Below are 18,538 nucleotides of genomic sequence, written 5' to 3' on the forward strand. Positions count from 1 at the left end.
TTCATCTTTTTAATCTTATAAATACTAATGTTGCTGCTGGGTTCCAACATGTAAAGTGAAATTATTGATCTGTGATTAAAGGACAGTAATTAGATGTTTGCTTTGCATTTAACATCTTGTCATAGCCAATGACTATTTTAGACCGTTATCAGGCTGCTCCTTTCTTGGGCGAAACCCTGTACATGGATAGGTGCAATCTCCATCACCCATGACTGATTCTCACCTTTCCTTTTGGTATATCAGAGATGTCTGCTCTTTATCTTAAAGGTACCTTGCATGCCTGTGCCAATTAACGCAATGTAAATCTATTTACCATCATAGCACCCTGTGATGTAGCCCCACACTTTGGAAGGATTAGACAACATAACTGTTTCATCACAATGTCATTAACATTCATATGTATGAGCCTGCGATTGGTTCTGCATTAATCCCTGCTGCCCCTGCTGCCCAACTGAAACAGTAGCACTGTTGTTGAACCTTAGCTTCTCTTCTTTTGAAAGGATACTGATTCACTTTATGTGGTGGGGAGATAGATGCTTATACCATTTACACCTTATTCACCTTTAATGCAATTGGTAGTTTTCTTCAATGCAAAGTCATAATGCATCACTCTCACAATCAATATTTAAAAGTTTTTATTTTGATTACTTCTTTTGGGTTTGTTTGTTCAGTTTGCCTGACCAACACAAACAAATCTGTGGTCCTCCCTTTTGCATGGAACATTCTTGGAAACCGTCTTTTGGAATTTGAGTTTTGGAAAGATGTGTCTGTACACTTATCTTTGGATTACGTCCCCCACACTCTCCCCATTTTGAATACAATTCTCCCCCCAACCCCATTACCATGAATGGCCTTGCCATTTCCTTTGTTTTTTATTTTGCCCTCTTTCAATTTCCCTTTCTTACTATTTCCTTTGACATTCCTGTTCTTCTCCTTGATCCCACTCCCACAGAAATCATGATGCCTCATCTCAGATACACTCTGCCTCATACGGTTCTGCTCGTTCTCTCTCTCTCTCTCCAGCACAACAACTAAGCCATCCCGTGTCCCACATAGTAGCCATTTCTCATCCTTTGCCCCTATTACTTTGACTTTTCCTTCTCAGACATAGTTTGCTGCCTCCATTTCGGAGGATCCTTCCACTGCCCATGATTTTAAAGGCACTTAAGTTGCTTTCTCTAGCTTTCCTTTAAATCCAGTGCACTTTTCTGAGAACCTTTTTTATTGATGCCCCAGTTAGGTTACACACATGTTTAAGTTAATATTCCATTTATGTTCATCCACCTTTTAAGTTTTATTATGCCTGCCTGTTCTAATCAGATTTGTTTTAATGAGCAGTGTGACTGCCTTGATTAGGTAGGCTGGTGGGACTGATCAGCCATCCTCCCTAACACTAATAATCTGACTACAATAACTTGATGGCCTATGGATGTTCCTTCTTATGAGCTGTTGAACAAGGAGGGTCTTTAGATTTAGATTTTATTGTCATGTATGTTCAAATACAGGAATACAAGAATACAGTGAGAAGCATATAAAGTTGCCATCATCATCATCCGGCACCATCTTAGTATACAAAAGACAGGACACTTTGTCATGGGTCCTTGCTGCCAGAAAAACAAAGCCACAAAGTGCATCCCTCAATCTGCGAACATTCAGGTGCCCTGAGTACTCACATAGTGCTGCAGCCGGAATGCTACCGCCTCTGCCGTCAGGTATCCGAGTCCAGCCGTGGCCTGGAGCCATGACACCACCGCTGGAACCATGTCACCAGTCTTTGGCATCACCAGTCCTTTGCCATCGCCACCATGAGTCCGCTGAAGCTGCTGGTTTCTGAACTCGGCTCAAAATCAACGCTGAGCCCACCGCGCAAAAGCAACCGGTCCCTTGTTCTGGCTTACGTAGCTACTGCTGCCGTGTCCTGGGACTGCTATTTCAGCAAAGGTATCTACCGCTGCCAGACCCTGGGAAGGAACCATTAACACTGGAAGAGCTTAAATGTAATAAACTTGATGGGCTATGAATGTGCCTTGTCATGGCCAGCTGAACATTGGGAGTCTTTAGCCCATGGAAGTGTTTGCATGATATCTTATTTCTGAAGCAGCCAAGTAATCGATTACTGGTTTATTCACAGGGGCTCAGAGGAAGCAGTCTACTCTGCCAAGTATTCCTCTTGTGTACATAGTCAGGTTTGTGAACACATGCTTCCTGTTTTTGGCTAAAAAGGTTGCACCCATGAATGTAACTCCCATCTCCTGGGACGTTAATGAGTATTCATAGACAGCTAAAAAATATAAAAAAGGTTCCTGAAAGCCAACCCAGTTGAAAGGTTCTGAGAAGCTAATACCATAAATTTAACCTGCCATTGGGAAAGAGAAACTTTGCCTCCCACTCCATTATGTCTTCCTGCCTGACCTTCTAAAAGCTTGGGCCTGGCCCATGGAATATGGTTCTGGATCCTCTGACAGCTACCCAGGAAGTAGCTCAGCCAAATATTTAGTCTTTGTATTTGAAACTGAACAATTAGTGTCAGCAGAATATTTGACTGTGGGCAAAAGAGGAAATGTCCAAAGGAGTGCTTCATTCACATGTACTGCAGTGGACCCAACCAAAGGTGACTATATTCATCATTCATAATGGAGAACCAAGGTGTATGTTGTTGTCTGTTGACCAGTGTGTATAATACATATTTATGCTTGCATTACTGGGAAGACTGACTATAATTGAATTGTTATCTTCCATAATTCCAGCTAATGTCTTTTGTACAACTCTTTTAAATTGTGCCATATTAAAATTAATTTTGTTGCCTACTTATTTATGATCTCCTCATCCAGTGGACATAACCATTTCCAAGGTCTATTAATGATTCTGTTCTTGAAGTTAAAGGAAATGATAATACAAATGCAACTAATTAGTTTTACCAGCAAAGGAGGGGTAGAGCTAATGTTTTTATCTGTTAATTTTTTAAATTAATTGATGGCATGTAAAGATCACTGGCAGGGCCCATATTTATTACCCATCACTAATTGACTGAGAAGGTAATGGCGTGCTTCTTTAGTCTATGCTGTCCACAGTGCTGTTAAGGATGGGTGTTCCACGATTTTGACTAATCAACAGTACTCAAATCAGCATATATTCCACCCTTCGCCGGGTATCTTCAGTTCTAAGCTGAAAGGTCACTGGACTTGAAAAGTTAACTCTATTTCTCTCTCTACAGATGCTGCTAGACCTGTGGTGTTTCTCCAGCATATTTTGTAATTAACCTGTTCAGGCATGTTATTACACACCTCTGGAGGAGGTGGGACTTGGACATGGATGTCCTGAGCCAGAGCGAAGGACATTACCACTGGTGCCTCAAAAGCCAGTTTTCTCCCCGCAGGCACACTTTCAAGTGTCCGGGATCACCAGGTCATTCGCAGAGGAAAGAGACTACAAGCCCCAGATGACTTTGCGGCCAGTGGGTGAGAGCGAGGCTATGGAATCCCGGCGTGCTTCGCGTGGTTGGGAGGGTGTAACCAGGGCGGTCTTGAGCGAGGAGTCATAAAGCGATGCAGAAAGATGTAAGATGGCAGAGCTGCAGATGTTACTCGAGGAGGAAATCCCCGCCGGCAAGAGGGCGCTGATAGAGAGTTACCAGAACCTGGGCCGTGTGGCCGATTACTGCGAGAACAACTATATCCAGGTACGAGCTGGCGGAGGGTCCGCGGGGGTTAAGGGAAAAGCAGGCGAGCGGCACCGCTGGCGGTTACAACTCCCCTGCCGTGTCCTGCTCTCTCTCTCTTACACACACCGTCCCAGCGGCAAGTAACTCTGCCCGGATACGGGGTGGGCCGTGAATTCGATCCCTCGCCCCCACTCCTGCAACCCCCCTCTCCGAGACCACTCCAGAGATACACACACACACACACACACACACACACACATATATATCTCCTTTCTTCACTTCGATTTCTCCAGGCCGTGAACGGTTGGACACTTATCCGCCCCCATCCCGGGGCCTCGATAATATCAGGTTTTGCTCGGGGCTGAGGAAGGTGGCGGTCTCTCTCTAGCTCTCTTCTGTTTTAAACTCACTTTGTGAAGGAGTCCGTCGGTAGTTCCCTGGATTTACCAGCACACTTTAACTCCAGTCTCTGTGTGTCCCAGAGGGTGTGCCGCGCTGTCTGACTCATATTCCCCGGGTATGTGGGCCGGGGCTCTCCCTCTCCGAATAGCTTCCTCCCCTCCCACGGGTCCGCGCTGTGCTCTTTAGGCGCCCGCTCTACAATTTTTGAATTGATGATTTTATAAACAGCTTTTGTTCTTGTGAGGCAAGCTGTTCGTCCCCGCTTTGTTTTTATTCGGTGTGAAGCCAAGGGATCTTTCCATTGATCTATTTGCGTGCGTGTGTTATAAATTTCGGTGTTTCTTTCGTATGATCTGTCTGTCTGAAAGCTAAGTACAGGTTTTTTTTGTAGTCCGACATACTGGAATGATAGCTGTATCAATTGAGCAACGCTCCCTTTACTCTGGGTTGGGCAACCTCGGGGAAACTGTGTGGTGAAGTAGTCTCTCCGAAACCAGTTTAGTATGGAACTAGTCTCAAAGGCGTCAAAAGCCCCCACCCCTCGCCATGAAATTGCTTTTCCTGTCCTCGCTCTTCGTTTTTGTCTTAGTAACTTCCTTGGAAATGTGGGTGTTCGGAGCTTCATGTTTGGCCGGAACGTGTGTTTTTTGTAAACTCCGAGATCACTTGTAACAGGATGAGATCCCAAACTCCGCCCGAAAGTTAGTTTGATGCGCCAGATACGGAGGAAACCTATGTAACGTTTGTTTTTTCCATGGACGGAAATATGATAGTCGGAGGCAGACAGAAGTTGCAACACGACTTGTAGTTGTCAGCTTTGCGTCCTGTAGTGGTCCGGGCAACAACAGACAGGTTTATATATGTCAATAAATACTCTAGTATGAAGTATCCTGCTTTGCAGATGCATTTAGTGATTCTCAAACCTTGCGTTCGATTCCAGTTTGTCTGAATTGCACTTGCTTTTGGGTAACTGGCTTATCGTAAAGTAAGGAAACTGAAACTATTTGACCTATGCTGTCTCAACTTAAGATTTTATTTCTATACTAGCATCATGATGGTGCTGAGTGTCTGTCTTTTTTTGTAATACTCTTGATAGTTGCTTCAAATGTCTTAATTTTCTCTGGCTGCATAAAGTGCGTTCTTAACGCCACTTCACGAAATTGTTTGACCACTTTGAAACTGTTCTTTGTTTTGCAGTCATGGTTTAACTTGATGAATCTCTTCCTATTGTACTAGATAACACTCACCTTAAATTGCCTCTACTTTTTTTTGCTCCTGCTTACTCATAATGTCGCACTTTCAGGGTTTCTGTCCAATTTTGCTCTGTCGTCTGTCACTTTTATATAGATAAGTTTGTAGCCTTTCTCTGGATGACTTCGGAATCGTGTTTTTTTTAAGCACTTTTTTAAAACGTGAAGTATTTTTGAGTTATATTTCTAACAAAGTGAAAAGTCAAAAGCTGGTACTGAGCTTTGAGAGTTTTATTTTTAGAGCAAGTGAACTTCTAGAGCTTCTTGATAATTGAAGATTTCAGGGTGAAAAATCCAAATGAATTGAGAATTGGAGTTGGAGATGCTTATGGGAGTATTTAAACTTTTTTAGAAGTTGAAGCGTTGATTTGGAGCTAATGTCAGTTAGCAAGGAAAAGTCTGGTGAATGGTGTGGATAAGCTTGTATTTTATGTAATGTATACAAAGCAGCTTTTTGAATTGTCATGTCTTGAGGAAAGATTCAGCCATTAGATAGCGAATATAGAGCATGTTGGTGATGTAGTGGCAATAGAAGTAGTTCAGAATGAATGTTGAAATTGAGAATTATGAGTTCCCCTCCCTGGGTACTTGGGGGTACTTGTACTTCATCATGCACTTTCAATAGTTTCAAGCAGATTGTATCCTGTAGATGCTTCTTAGATCTTCCCTAGCTCTCCCACCTTCCCTTGTATCTTCAGTACACCAGGATACACAGTTCCTCTCGCGTCACATTATGAATTGTAAGTACGAGACCAAGCACTGATCTTTCTGGCGCTCAACTAAGTTCCATCCTGCCACCCAATAATGACTTATTTATTCTTTTCTGATTCTCAACCGTGCTGATCCTATGAATTCTTATCTTGTGGAACAAATTGTTCTATGGCATCTTATCGAGTGCTTCCTCAAAATGAATGTACTGTATCTGCAGGTTTTCGTTAATTATCCTGATGATTTCCACCTTTTTAAAAAAAAACATACCCTTTGTCGAATCATGTTGACTTTATCTAATCAGTGGCTTACAGCTTTGCCTATTTCATGCCCCGAATAGTTTGTTCATGCATTTAAAAAAAAACTGATCATTGTTTCTGTTTTTGCATTTTATTAAAACATTGATTTCATAGACTATTGCTTTGTTCTTGAACCATACAGTCAGATTCCCTTTAATACCTTTGACTGAAATTTTGACGCATCTTTGGTATGTGTGTAAAATGTGTAAACCACCACTGCGTTTGGTAATATTTCCCCCTTTATTATATTGCCTTGTTGAGAACTAGAAATGTTCATGCTTTAGTATCTCATTTAGCTACATGTTCTAATCTATGGAATAATGTTGGACATTCTTTTAATTTCCCTTCCTTCCAAGGATTGCAAGATAGGTTCTAATTTACTTTTTAATTTATTCAACTTTTAGTATTCCGACTGCATGAGCAGCTTATTGTGGCTGTGTCCCCTTACTTAGAATCACTGCAGGTGATCAGTCCATAGTTGAAGGTAGTCAGTAGGTTGCTCAAGCTGCTGCTTGTCTTTTTCTAAAATGTACTTTTATATTGCTCAATAGTAATTTCAAGTTCACATGTAAACTGCAAAAACAATCAGTTTCTTTCAGTGTAGAATGTGGATCAAGCTGCTGTTTGTCATCTTTGTTCTCTTGTCAACCATAGCATCAATTATTTTTGTGATGCAGATTTTGTATCTTAAAAGCAAGATAGAATATCCCTTACTGGCGTATTAGGGGATAGTTAGTCAAATATGTCTGTTTATTTCAAAGTACTGGTATTTTTCACTTCCATCCCCCAGCAATTTTCGATCCTTTTGCTTATCTTGTCAGAGTAGGTGTCTGGCAGTGTGTCTACAACATTTTGCAAGTTGACCATAACTTTACTTAGCAGTAGTTTAATCCTGCAAACAAGCATATTGTGCTGATCACTAGGTGGCTTTGATGTGCTATTTCCACAGAATGTACACTACTGACTGCCAAGTATCTTCACTTCTGATATCAGCCCCCCTTGTATGGTTCGCTGGATATTTTAGTCTAATGTTTTGATTAGTTCAGTGGAATTCGCAAGTCTTGGTCAACCAAATTTGATAATGCATCTTGACGCTTCCCGTCTCTGCTCAATTCCATGTGCAGTGTTACATTCCTTTCTTAATTCTAACCAAATAGTTTTAAACTTATCTCCTCCATTACAGTCTCTATGGTATAGTAATTGAATCTATGAACACAGCCTCACTTTTTTCTTTTGCTGAATCGTTTTTAACCAGAAACGTTTTGCACCTTTTTCTGCTATTGTTGCAGCCAGCATAACTCGTATAGCAATTTGTGCAAGCTTTATTTAATTGCACGGTTGAAACAGGGTGTATGACAGTGCTATATTGGAGAGATGAGTTAACTTGTGTGAGCCAGTTTGAAATCTGATATCACATGGTGTTTATAGCACAGAAGTGGGCCATTTAGCTGAACAACCCCATGCCAGTGCTTGTGCTCCACGTGAGCTTCCTTCCATCCTCCCTTCCTTCATTTATTCTCGTAGTCATCTTCCTTTTAATGACTCTTGTTTTCCTCATTAATGTCTTTGCCAGTTGCCTGCTACAAAACAGGTTGTGTTCCACATCGTAACCCACAGTCTTAAACAGAAAGGTCTTTCCTAAGTTCCTTTTTAGATTTATTTAGTGATGATCTTTGCCAGTCCTTCTTTTCTGAAGGTAAGAACCACAGTCTATTCAAGTGTTCCTGAAAGGAACAACCTCTCATTTCTGGTATCATGTCTTTTTTGATCTCTTTAGGTAACCTGCAGTGTCCCATAGAATAGAATCCCTACAGTGTGGAAACAGGCCCTTCGGCCCAACAAGTCTACACCGAACCTCGGAGCACCACCCCCCCCACACACCCATCCCCCTATAATCCACCTAACCTACACCCCGCTGTGCACTACAGGCAATTTAGCATGGCCAGTCCACCTAACCTGCAAATCTTTGGACTGTGGGAGGAAACCAGAGCACCTGGAGGAAACCCACGCAGACACAGGGAGAATGTGCAAACTCAACACACAGTTGCCAGAGGCTGGAATCGAACCCAGGTTCCTGGTGCTGTGAGGCTGCAGTGCTAACCACTGAGCCACCATGCCATCCCAACCCCATTCCAGTGCATATTTCCAGTATTTGCAAATGTCGTTTAGCTGAAGTTTTGTAAGAAGTCAACTTAATTCCTTTATTCTTATCATTATCGATGCTTGGACATTTCTATTCCTTGCCATGCTCACTGTTTATGGCATGGCCAGTTAGAAACAGCTAGAAAGTGTTCACTAAATGAAACTTGAAGTTTTAATGTTTGGTTGGTTGTGCCATGTGATGGAAGAATTTTATGTAGTGTTGATCTTGTTCTGTTGAAGTGTGACTTCATAGTTTCCCCTCTATCCTTGGCTCACCCATTGACTTAACTATGTATGGTGTTTATTTATTCAGTCACATAGATGAGATTAGGAGAATTCCAGATCTGCATTTTTGATATGGTTACTTGGTAATGTCAGTCCTCCTGTCAGAAGGAAAATTGGCTTCGTCCTTTGTACTTGATTACTTTCTATCTACACCTGAGGGTACTTCATTGGGTAGGGATAGGTGCACATAGTTTACAAATCACTCTTGGGGTACAGCACAACTATTCAATCTCTGATCCAAGAAGTTCATGTTGAAGTGCCACCTTGTCTGGAGGGGTTAAAGATGTCTGAACAGGTTTTTTTTTTTGCCTTCAAGTTTACAAATAATTGTTGAGCTGTAGGTGACTTGCTATCAAACATTCTGCCCCACTTCTACCTTCCTATTTTTCAATTATTTCCATGAAGGCGAAATAGACTCAAAAGCAACTACCCCATCAGGCAATGTACAGCCTTCTGCAGAGGGAGGCCTGGACTCAAGTCCTACCTGCTCCAGAGATGTGTAATAACATGTCTCAACAGATCAATTAGAATTTACCTACAACTTCAGGAAGATGAGGCACAGACTGTGGCTGTAATAGATATTTGAACATACATGTTCAGATGTGTGGGGCAGGTGAGACTTTAACTCAGGCTTTCCTCATCCATACCTTGTTGCAAAACTTCTGTTAAGCGGCAGTTGGGGAAACCACAACTAACATCCACACAGCTCTACTGGACTTGGGCTGAGTCGGGCAACGTTTAGGACTACTTACTTACATTGACCCAATGACATCTGATGCGTGCAAGGACACTGGCAAGGTCACATTCCAACACCCCTAGAGTAAAATGTTTGCCCCTATCTAGCTATCCCTTTGACGGCAAATAAAGTAAAAATTGAAGTTTTAGCAACATAACCGTCTCCAAACACATCAAGATCCTTGCGGTCATCCTGCCAGTTTCAACCTCATCTGCCACACGGGCACCATAGAGATGAGATCAAGTGAATGGTAGAGTTTCTGTAGCAAGCACACACTCTCTTTTAGTAGTTGTTGGCACTATCAGCAACTCCTGCAAACTTTAGAATCAGACCATCCACATTTTCTTCCAGATCACTCGTACAACAGAGGACCTAAGACTGGTCCCTGTAGAATGCCACTACCTACCGGTCTCTCTTCGGAAAAACACCCTTTTACTGCCACCCTCTGTCTTCTATGACCTAGCCAGTTTTGTATCCATCGAGCCAGCCTACTCTGAATCCCATGTGATTTTAGTTTTTGTACCAACCTGCCAAGTGGGACTTTAACAAATGCGTTACTAAAGTCCATGTAAACTACATCCACAGCCCTTCCCTCATCAATTATCTTTGTCACCTCTTCAAAATATTTAATCAGGTTGGTGAGACATGACCTCGCCCGTACAAAACTATGCTGGCTGTCACTAACTAGATCATTTTCTTTCAAGTGTGCATATATCTTGTCCCTCAGTATCTTCCTCCAAGAGGTACTCCTCCACAGATGTCAAGTTTACTGGCCTGTGATTTCCTAGATTATCCCTGCTTCCTTTCTTAAACAAGGGAACAACATTGCCTAATCTCCAGTCCTCTGGAGCCTCGCCTGTGGTCAAAGAGGATGTGAAGATATCTGCTAAAGCTCTAGCCATTTCCTCCCTTGCTGTTTGCACGCACCTGGGATAGGTCCCATTTTTGCCCTAGGGACTAGTTTACCTTAATGCAATTTACGATTCCCAAACTTGCTCCAGTGTATTGATATTCTCTAGAGTACTTGCACACTCATCCCTGCCCTCAACCTAAGACCATAAGCCATTGGAGCAGAAAATAGGCCATTCGGCCCATTGAGTCTGCTCTGCCATTCAATCATAGCTGATAAGTTCCTCAACCTCAATCTCCCGCTTTCTCCCCGTAACCCTTGATCCCCTTGATAACCAAGAACCTATCTATCCCAGCCTTAAATGTACTCAATGGCCTCGCCTCCACAGCCTTCTGTGGCAGTGAATTCCATAGATTCACCACTCTCTGGCTGAAGACGTTTCTCCTTATCTCCGTTCTAAAAGGTCTTCCCTTTCTCTAAGGCTGTGCCTGTGGGTCCTAGTCTCTCCTACAAATGAAAACATTTTCCCAACGTCCACTCTGTCCAGGCCACTCGGTGTTCTGTAAGTTTCAATTAGATCCCCCCCGTATCCTTCTAAACTCCATTGAGTATAGTCCCAGAGTCCTCAAATGTTCCTCATATGTTAAGCTTTCCATTCCTGGGACCATTCTCATGAACCTCCTCTGAACCTGCCCCAGGGCCATAACATCCTTCCTGACATATGAGGCCCAAAACTGCACACAATACTCCAAATGTGGCCTGACCAGAGCCTTATAAAGCCTCAATAGTATATCCCTGCTTTTATATTCAAGTCTTCTCAAAATAAATGCCAACATTGCATTTGCCTTCCTGACTACTGACGCAACCTGCAAGCTTACCTTGAGAGAATCCTGGACTAGAACTCCCAAGTCTCTTTGCACTTCAGACTTCTGAATTTTCTCCCCATTTAGAACATAGTCCATACCTCTCTTCTTACCAAAATGCATGACCTCATACTTTCCCACATTGTACTTCATTTGCCACTTCTTTGCCCACCCTCCTAACCTGTCCAAATCCTTCTGCAGCCTTGCCACCTCCTTAATACTACCTGTCCCTCCACCTATCTTTGTATCATCTGCAAACTTAGCCAGAATGCCCACAGTTCCTTCATCTAAATCATTAATGTAAAAGGGAAGAGTTGTGGTCCCAACACTGACCCTTGCGGAACACCACTTGTCATTGGCTGCCATCCTGAGAAAGACCCTTTTATCCCTACTCTCTTTCTGCCTGACAGCCAATCTTCTATTCATGTTAGTACCTTGCCTCTAACACCATGGGCCCTTATCTTACTCAGCCTCCTTCCTGAAGTCCAGATAACATCCATTGGCTCTCCTTGGCCTACCCTGCTCATACTTCCTAAAAGAATTCTAGCAGATTTGTCAGGCGTGACCTCCCCTTGATGAAACCATGCTGACTTTGCCCTATTTTACCATACACTACCAAATATTCAGAAATCTCACCCTTCACAATGGATCAGTCATGTCCTTCTCCTTTGTGAATGCCCAAACAAAGTACTCATTAAGGATCTTTCTGACTTCCCGTGGCTCCTCTCGTAACTTACTTCCTTTGTCCTTGAGTGGGCTTACTCCTTCCCTTGCTACCCTCTTTCTTCTAATAGTCATAGAGCTGTACAGCATGGAAACAGACCCTCTGTCTAACTCTTCCATGCTGACCGGATGTCCTCAATTAATCGTTTTTTTTTTTTGCCAGCACTTTTTCCCCATATCCCTCTAAACCTGTCCTATTCATATACTCATCCAGATGCCTTTTTAAATGTAATTGTCCCAGGTGCCACCGCTTCCTCTGCCAGGTCATTTCATACATGCACCACCCTCTGTGTGGAAAAAGGTGTCCCGGTGTCCCTTTGTCCCTTAAGTCTTTCTCCCCTCACCTTCAACCTATGCACTCTAGTTTTAGACTCCACCCTCACCCTGGGGAAAAGACCTTGACTATTTACCCTATCCATGCTCCTCGTGACTTTTTATAAACCTCTATAAGGTCACCCCTCTGCCTCCAATGCTCCAAGGCAAATAGCCTTGGTATGTTCAACCTCTCCCTACAGTGAACACAGCAGGCCGAGCAGGAAGGCTGACGTTTTGGGCCTAGACCCTTCTTCATTTTCTGAAGAAGAGTCTAGGCCCAAAACGTCAGCTGCCTTGCTCCTCTGATGCTGCTTGGCCTGCTGTGTTCATCCAGCTCTACACCTTGTTATCTCAGATTCTCCAGCATCTGCAGTTCCTGTTATCTCCCTACAGTGTAGCTTGAACCTTCCAACCCTGGCAACGTCCTTGTAAATCTTTTTTGAACCCTTTCAAGTTTTGCAACATCCTTCCTACAGCAGGGACTGCACATAGTATTCCAAAAGTGGCCTAACCAATGTCCTTTACAGCCGCAACATGACTTCCCAACTCCTATGCTCATTGCAATGATCAATATCCACTTGGTGTGGGTTTCACCAGGGGTTGGTATTGTGATGAATGGATCATTCTTCTCTCTGATATTTAGGCTGAGAGGAAGGGTGTCCCATGGAGTAGGATCTGTAGTGTTTGTTTTCCCATCTGCTCTACCTGGGTCTGAAAGCTTAAGTTGATATCCTCTTGAATGATTGTTAAGAGGCTCCTCCAGTCATTAATGTTAATTCTGCTGCAGTATGGAAAAAAAAAAACTTGAGTGAAATGGTTTCTTTCTGTTTTCCTGGATTGTTGGCTTGTGAGCTCAGAAAATAATACCAGTCAGTGCTGATACTTTTGCAACTGTTGGGCAATGTCCAGCCCGTTTCTAGTTGAGTTTAAAGGAATTTTGCCTGAATGTTTGTTTGTGGAGCTGGCTTTCAAAAGGACATTTGTGCCTCATTGAATCTGAGGGCACAGTAGAGACATTAAAGAGCATTCCACCCAAACCACATCCCAGCATTTCCGAAGGCTAACCCATCCAGCCTGGATGTTGCGGGGTAATTTAGCATGGCCAGTCCACCTAACCTGTACATCTTTGGACTGTGGGAGGAAACTGGATCTGTCCATACCCTTTTGAAATCTAAATTGAATCTTGAATTGATTAATTTTAAATATTTCAAATGTACATTTTCTATGTTGATACATTTAGGAATTAGATTTCCAAGCTATAGTTTAGATTTCTTGATTTGCAACAGAATTGGAATACTTGTCTCAGGATTCACTGTAAAATGGAGCTAGCATTGATTATCCAACATAGAATTTTGTAATGTGTTTGCAGTCTTTTTTTTCCCTCTTCCCAACTCGTAGCCACTGGTGCAGCAGTCTTTGACATAAACCTCTTTGGGAACTCATGGTTGCCTTGTTCGTCTAGATGGAAGTGGTCATGGGTTTGGAAGGTGCTGTCTGAGGGTCTTTGGCAAATTTCTTCTTTCTTTGTTTGCTCCTTTGATCATTTTCTCGTTAACATGCTAGTCAGTCACTGAAAAATAGTCACAGGAGCTGCAGAGTTTGGTTAACAACAGAACAAAGCTTGTTACACAAGATTTTATGCATAAGTAGCTTGGATAACGTTTCCAGAAAATTGTTAATGGTTTTCAACCTGTTTCCCAACACCAGTTGACAGTGCTTTTAAATTGACGAACTCCACTCCATTTCTCAACGTCTTTGGATTTTGTTTAATTGATTTCTGACAATTTCTTTGCCATAAACCGTGGAGCCAATTCAGTTACTCCTTCCAAATTCTGCCTACTGAACTCTCCTACAATTTGGAGCATATGCTTTATTTGTGATAACTCACTAACATGCCTCATTTTCTCACTTGTTTTGATGAATGTTATTGACAAAGTCAGCAATCCTAATTTGGTTTAAGATGGTGAGTTGCTTTACACTACCTTTTACATGTCACTTTTTTATTTGTCCAATTCACTACTTCATATATCAGTGTGATGGAATATACTCCCCACTTGCCAGGATAAGTACATCTCCAACAACACGATGCTTGACACCAACCAGGGCACAGCAGTTTGCAGATTAGCACTGCATCAACAAATACTTCCTCCTTCCTGTGATATGTAGTAACAATATGTGCTACTTGCATGATGCACTGTAGAAATTCACTAAGGCTCCTTAGACAGCACCTACCATGTCCACTACCTACGAACAGGAGTAGGCCAGTTAGCCTGCCCAGCCTGTTTTGCCATTAATGTGATTGTGGCTGATCAAATGCTTCAGTATAACTTGCATCCCCATAACCCTGATGACATTTGTAATTGGAAATGTATCCACCTCTACATTTTAAACATAGTCAAAAATGGAGCTTCCACCATCCTCTAGGGCGGAGAGTTCCAAAGGCGCTCAACCTTTGGAGTAAAATAATTTCTCATCCTCTCTGACTCAAGTGGCATGTTGTCTTTTTTTCCAAATCTGTGGCCTTTGTGCTTTTAAACTTGTCAACCAAAGGAAACACCTTTTTTACTACTTCCCAGTTTGTCCTTTTTTTAAAATATGTAGGTCTCAGTGATGAACAATTGTTCCTGCCATTCCAGGAACATGTCTGGTGAACCTTCATTGCACATCCTCAGCGGCAGTAATATTTTTCTTGACATAAGGAGACCACAGTGCTCTAGGTCTAGTCAAACCAAGTTCTTATATACCTGAAACAAACCACATCTGTACTCTAGTTGTCTGCAATAAAGGCGAACATCGCATGAGCATTTGTAATTTCTTGCTCCTGAAAATTAGCCTACAAGGACCAGAAATAGACCATTTGGCACTTTGAGCCTGCTCACCCATTCAGTAGATTATGGCTGATCTTCTGACTCTAACACCATATTCCTTGGTGCCTTTTAATATCTCAAACATTATCAATCCTTTTTCTGACCTAGCCTCAAACTTCTGTGGTAGTGGTCACCCTGAGTGAAGAAATTTCCTCACTTCGCTTACCCCATATTCTGAGACTCAGGATTATGTCAGTGGCTCTAGACAGAGGAAACATCCTCCCTGCATTTATTCTGTCTAGCTCTGGTAATATTTTATGCAGTTCAGTCAGATCCCGTCTCACATTCAACTCTGGTTTGACTCTGCCTGAATTCACTAGTCTCTCATTGCAGCAGAGCTGCCGCCCACTGTTATCAACCTAATGAGCCTCTGCTGGACTTCTATGGTGTGTATGTTCCTCCTTGAGTAGGGAGACCGAAAGTGCATGTGATACTCCAGATATGGTTTAACCAAGGCTCTGAATATCTGCAGTAAGACATTCCCACTCCTAACTTGCGATGCAAGTCATTTTGCCTTGCTAATTGCTTGCTGTACCTGCCTGTCTACTTTCTTTCATGCACAAGGACGTGCAAATCCCCTTGAATGTCTATGCTTTGTAATGTATCACCATTTAAATAATCTTCCTTTCTCTTCACATCAAAGGATATAATTTCACATTTCACCATGTACTGGATCTGTCATGTTTGCACACAATCTCACTTTTGTTTAGATTAGAATCCACCTAGTTTTGTCATCAGCTAACTTGGACGTATGTTTCCTTCATCGAAATCATTTTTGTTTAGTGTGGGTGGCTGAGTCCCAACCACTAATTCTTGCTGTGCGCCACTAGTCCCTGCCTGCTACCTGAAATAGACCTTATTGTTCCTACCGTGTTTCCTCTCCATCAACCAATTCTTAATTGCTAGTCTATCAAACCCCAATTCCATGTACTTTTTAACTTTGCCCACCTATCTCTTAATGCTGACTTGAAATCCAACTACACATTTGAATTTTTCCTTGTCAATTTATCAATCAGTACCGTTGGACCCCTCTTGTACATCTCTTTCCACTCTCTAGCCATTTAATAAATGCACTGCACATTTATTCCTTGTATTAGTAGATAGCCTTGCATTTTTCCACATTATATTCCATCTGCCATGTTCTTGCCTATTCACCTATAAGATTGTCTATCCTCCTGCAACCAGTTTACATTATCCTCAGTGCTCATTCTCATTGTTGTATCATCTGCAAATTTGGAAATATTGCTTTTGGTCCCCATCTCTGAATTATTTAAATATATTGCGAACAGTTGCACCCCAAGTACTGATCCTTGCCAGTGCTATCTAAAGTAGATGCTTAGGAACTCCTGCAAGTTCCCCTCCAAGATGCACAGCATGCAGCCATGGAAACATTGCTGTTCCTTTAGTAGCACTCGGTCAAAATCCTGGAACTTCCTCCCTATGGTGTTGTGAATGTACCTGTACCAAATGGATTATGGCAGTTCAAGAACACCGCTCACCACTTTCTCAAGGGCAACTAGAGATTGGCACAGCCGGCGATGTGTTCGTACTATGAATAAATCAAGAACTCCTATCACTTAGTCTCTTGCTTTCCATTATTTTTAAACCTATACCTTCTCATTTGTTGTATTTTCCCACCACCATCCCACCAAGTCTGTTTGCTAGACTTGTTAGATTTCTAATTTTAACCTGATCTGGTTTAAAGATAATCAAGGGAAACTAGCTATATTTCTGTTTGCAACTACAGCCTGACCTGTTTTTTTTTTAACTTTTGCAAACACAGCAGTGTTTTTCTTTAGCCTTAAAAAGAGTGGGGCTTTAAACATCCCGTGTCACTAGGAAAAGTGTGCTGACAGAGTTTAACGAACAATTGAACTAAACAAAACCAGAAAGAATTGCAAATGCTAGAAACCTGAAACAAAAACAGAAATTGCTAGAGAAACCCAGTAGGTCTGGGAGCATCTTTGGAGATAAAGCAATGTTATCATTTTGAGTCTGGTGACCCTTCTTCAGGACTTCAGTTATTCTCTCCACAGATGCTGCCAAATCTGCTGAGTTTTCTCAGCAATTTCTTTTTCTTTAAAGAGCACTTGCTGGGCTTGGAGTTGACACAGCTACTGGAGTGGTTTAAAAGGTAGTATTTGTACAAGGACAGAATTGGAGGAATGTAGCAATACAGAAAAGATTACCTACTTCTATTTCTCCAAATCAAATCCGCCTCCCTATCCTTATTCATAACACAGTTAAACTAAAACATTTCGTGACCCTCTCAAATTGATCCCAATAGTTCCTAACCAGACTTTTTGAATAACCAGTACCAGACACCAAATTTTATAGCTTAAAAATAAGCCAGGTTTATTTATTAATACAGTAGCTTTAGTAAAGTTAAACAACAAGGTAATCTAATGTCTGCTTTTTGAATCCAATCTTGTTTGATTCTCGTCACCACTCCCACAAAGACAAGCTGACAGTTAAAGGATAACTTGAAAGAAAGACAATTGAGGTGTAACTGGTCAGTTCGTTTGAGTGGACTCTGCAACCTGTAACATCACAGGCACATGGAATTGTAAATTGCTTGGTTTTTGAAGATGCTCTTGCATGCAAAAGCTTCCAATCAGCTCTGAGGAATATTTGCTTAGTTATTGAAATTGTATTCTCAACTTGGAACAAATTAATGAGGAAAGCCATGGAACAATCAATCTTTTGTCCTGTAGCTTTTGCAGCAAAATCCTCTGGCTTAAACACAGTTCAAAACAAATTCAAACTTTAGTTTCTCTTGGTTCATCTTGCTGCCTCCTTGTGAGGCTGTAGTTAATATTCTACATCTGATATCTATTTGAGTATAATGCATCCCTAGAACCAAAAGTGCTATTTGAACAAGAATTAACCTTCAATTAACTTGGAGGCCTGGCCTCCTAGGCAATTTTCTTTTTAAAAAAAAAACAAACTGCTCTCAGTCCAAAGGTCGCGTTCAGCTCTTGGACCACAGCTCCAAACCAAAAGATGATAAAAATAAAATGAAAAATCAGAGGGTTCAAACACAAACTTCTACATATTAGAGGAAACATCTTGCCTGAGGTTTAAGGAAGTGCAACATTGTGGAATGTTCATAATTCATAATTACAACATCTGGTTGATAGGTTTCTTGATCCTTTTTAGACTTTGTTTTAATTCTGTTTGGTTTTTTATTCACTTGTGGGATGGGGGCATTGCTGGGTAGCCAGCATTTATTGCCTCTCTGTCGTTGTCCTTGAGAAGGTGGTGGTGTGTTGCTACATTGAACTGCTGTGGTCTGACTGACAATGCCATTAGGAAGGGAATTACAGAATTTTGACTAATTGATAGTGAAGGAATGGCAATATATTTCCAAGTCAGGATGATGAGTGGCTTGGAGGGAAACTTTGAAGGTGGTGGTGTTTGTATGTATCTGCTGCCCT

General features: G+C 41.9%; 1 protein-coding gene across 13 annotated transcripts in view; it reads left to right on the plus strand.

Annotated features, from left to right (window-relative positions):
• Positions 1-3,490: 3,490 nt before the first annotated feature.
• Positions 3,491-18,538, plus strand: part of abi1a (abl-interactor 1a) — a 104,604-nt gene continuing 89,556 nt past the window's right edge. For 3 of the 13 annotated variants that reach the window (XM_048611620.1, XM_048611578.1, XM_048611574.1), the window contains exon 1: positions 3,492-3,679. In XM_048611620.1, coding sequence (XP_048467577.1) covers positions 3,563-3,679 — 117 coding nt within the window. In that variant the 5' untranslated portion in view covers positions 3,492-3,562. Of the gene's footprint in view, positions 3,680-4,655; positions 4,765-18,538 lie in introns of those variants that run through there. The other 10 variants (XM_048611583.1, XM_048611634.1, XM_048611587.1 and 7 more) reach the window with 5 other exon arrangements.

This window comes from Rhincodon typus, chromosome 2 (genome assembly GCF_021869965.1).
Source record: "Rhincodon typus isolate 14 chromosome 2, sRhiTyp1.1, whole genome shotgun sequence".
Taxonomy (NCBI): domain Eukaryota; kingdom Metazoa; phylum Chordata; class Chondrichthyes; order Orectolobiformes; family Rhincodontidae; genus Rhincodon; species Rhincodon typus.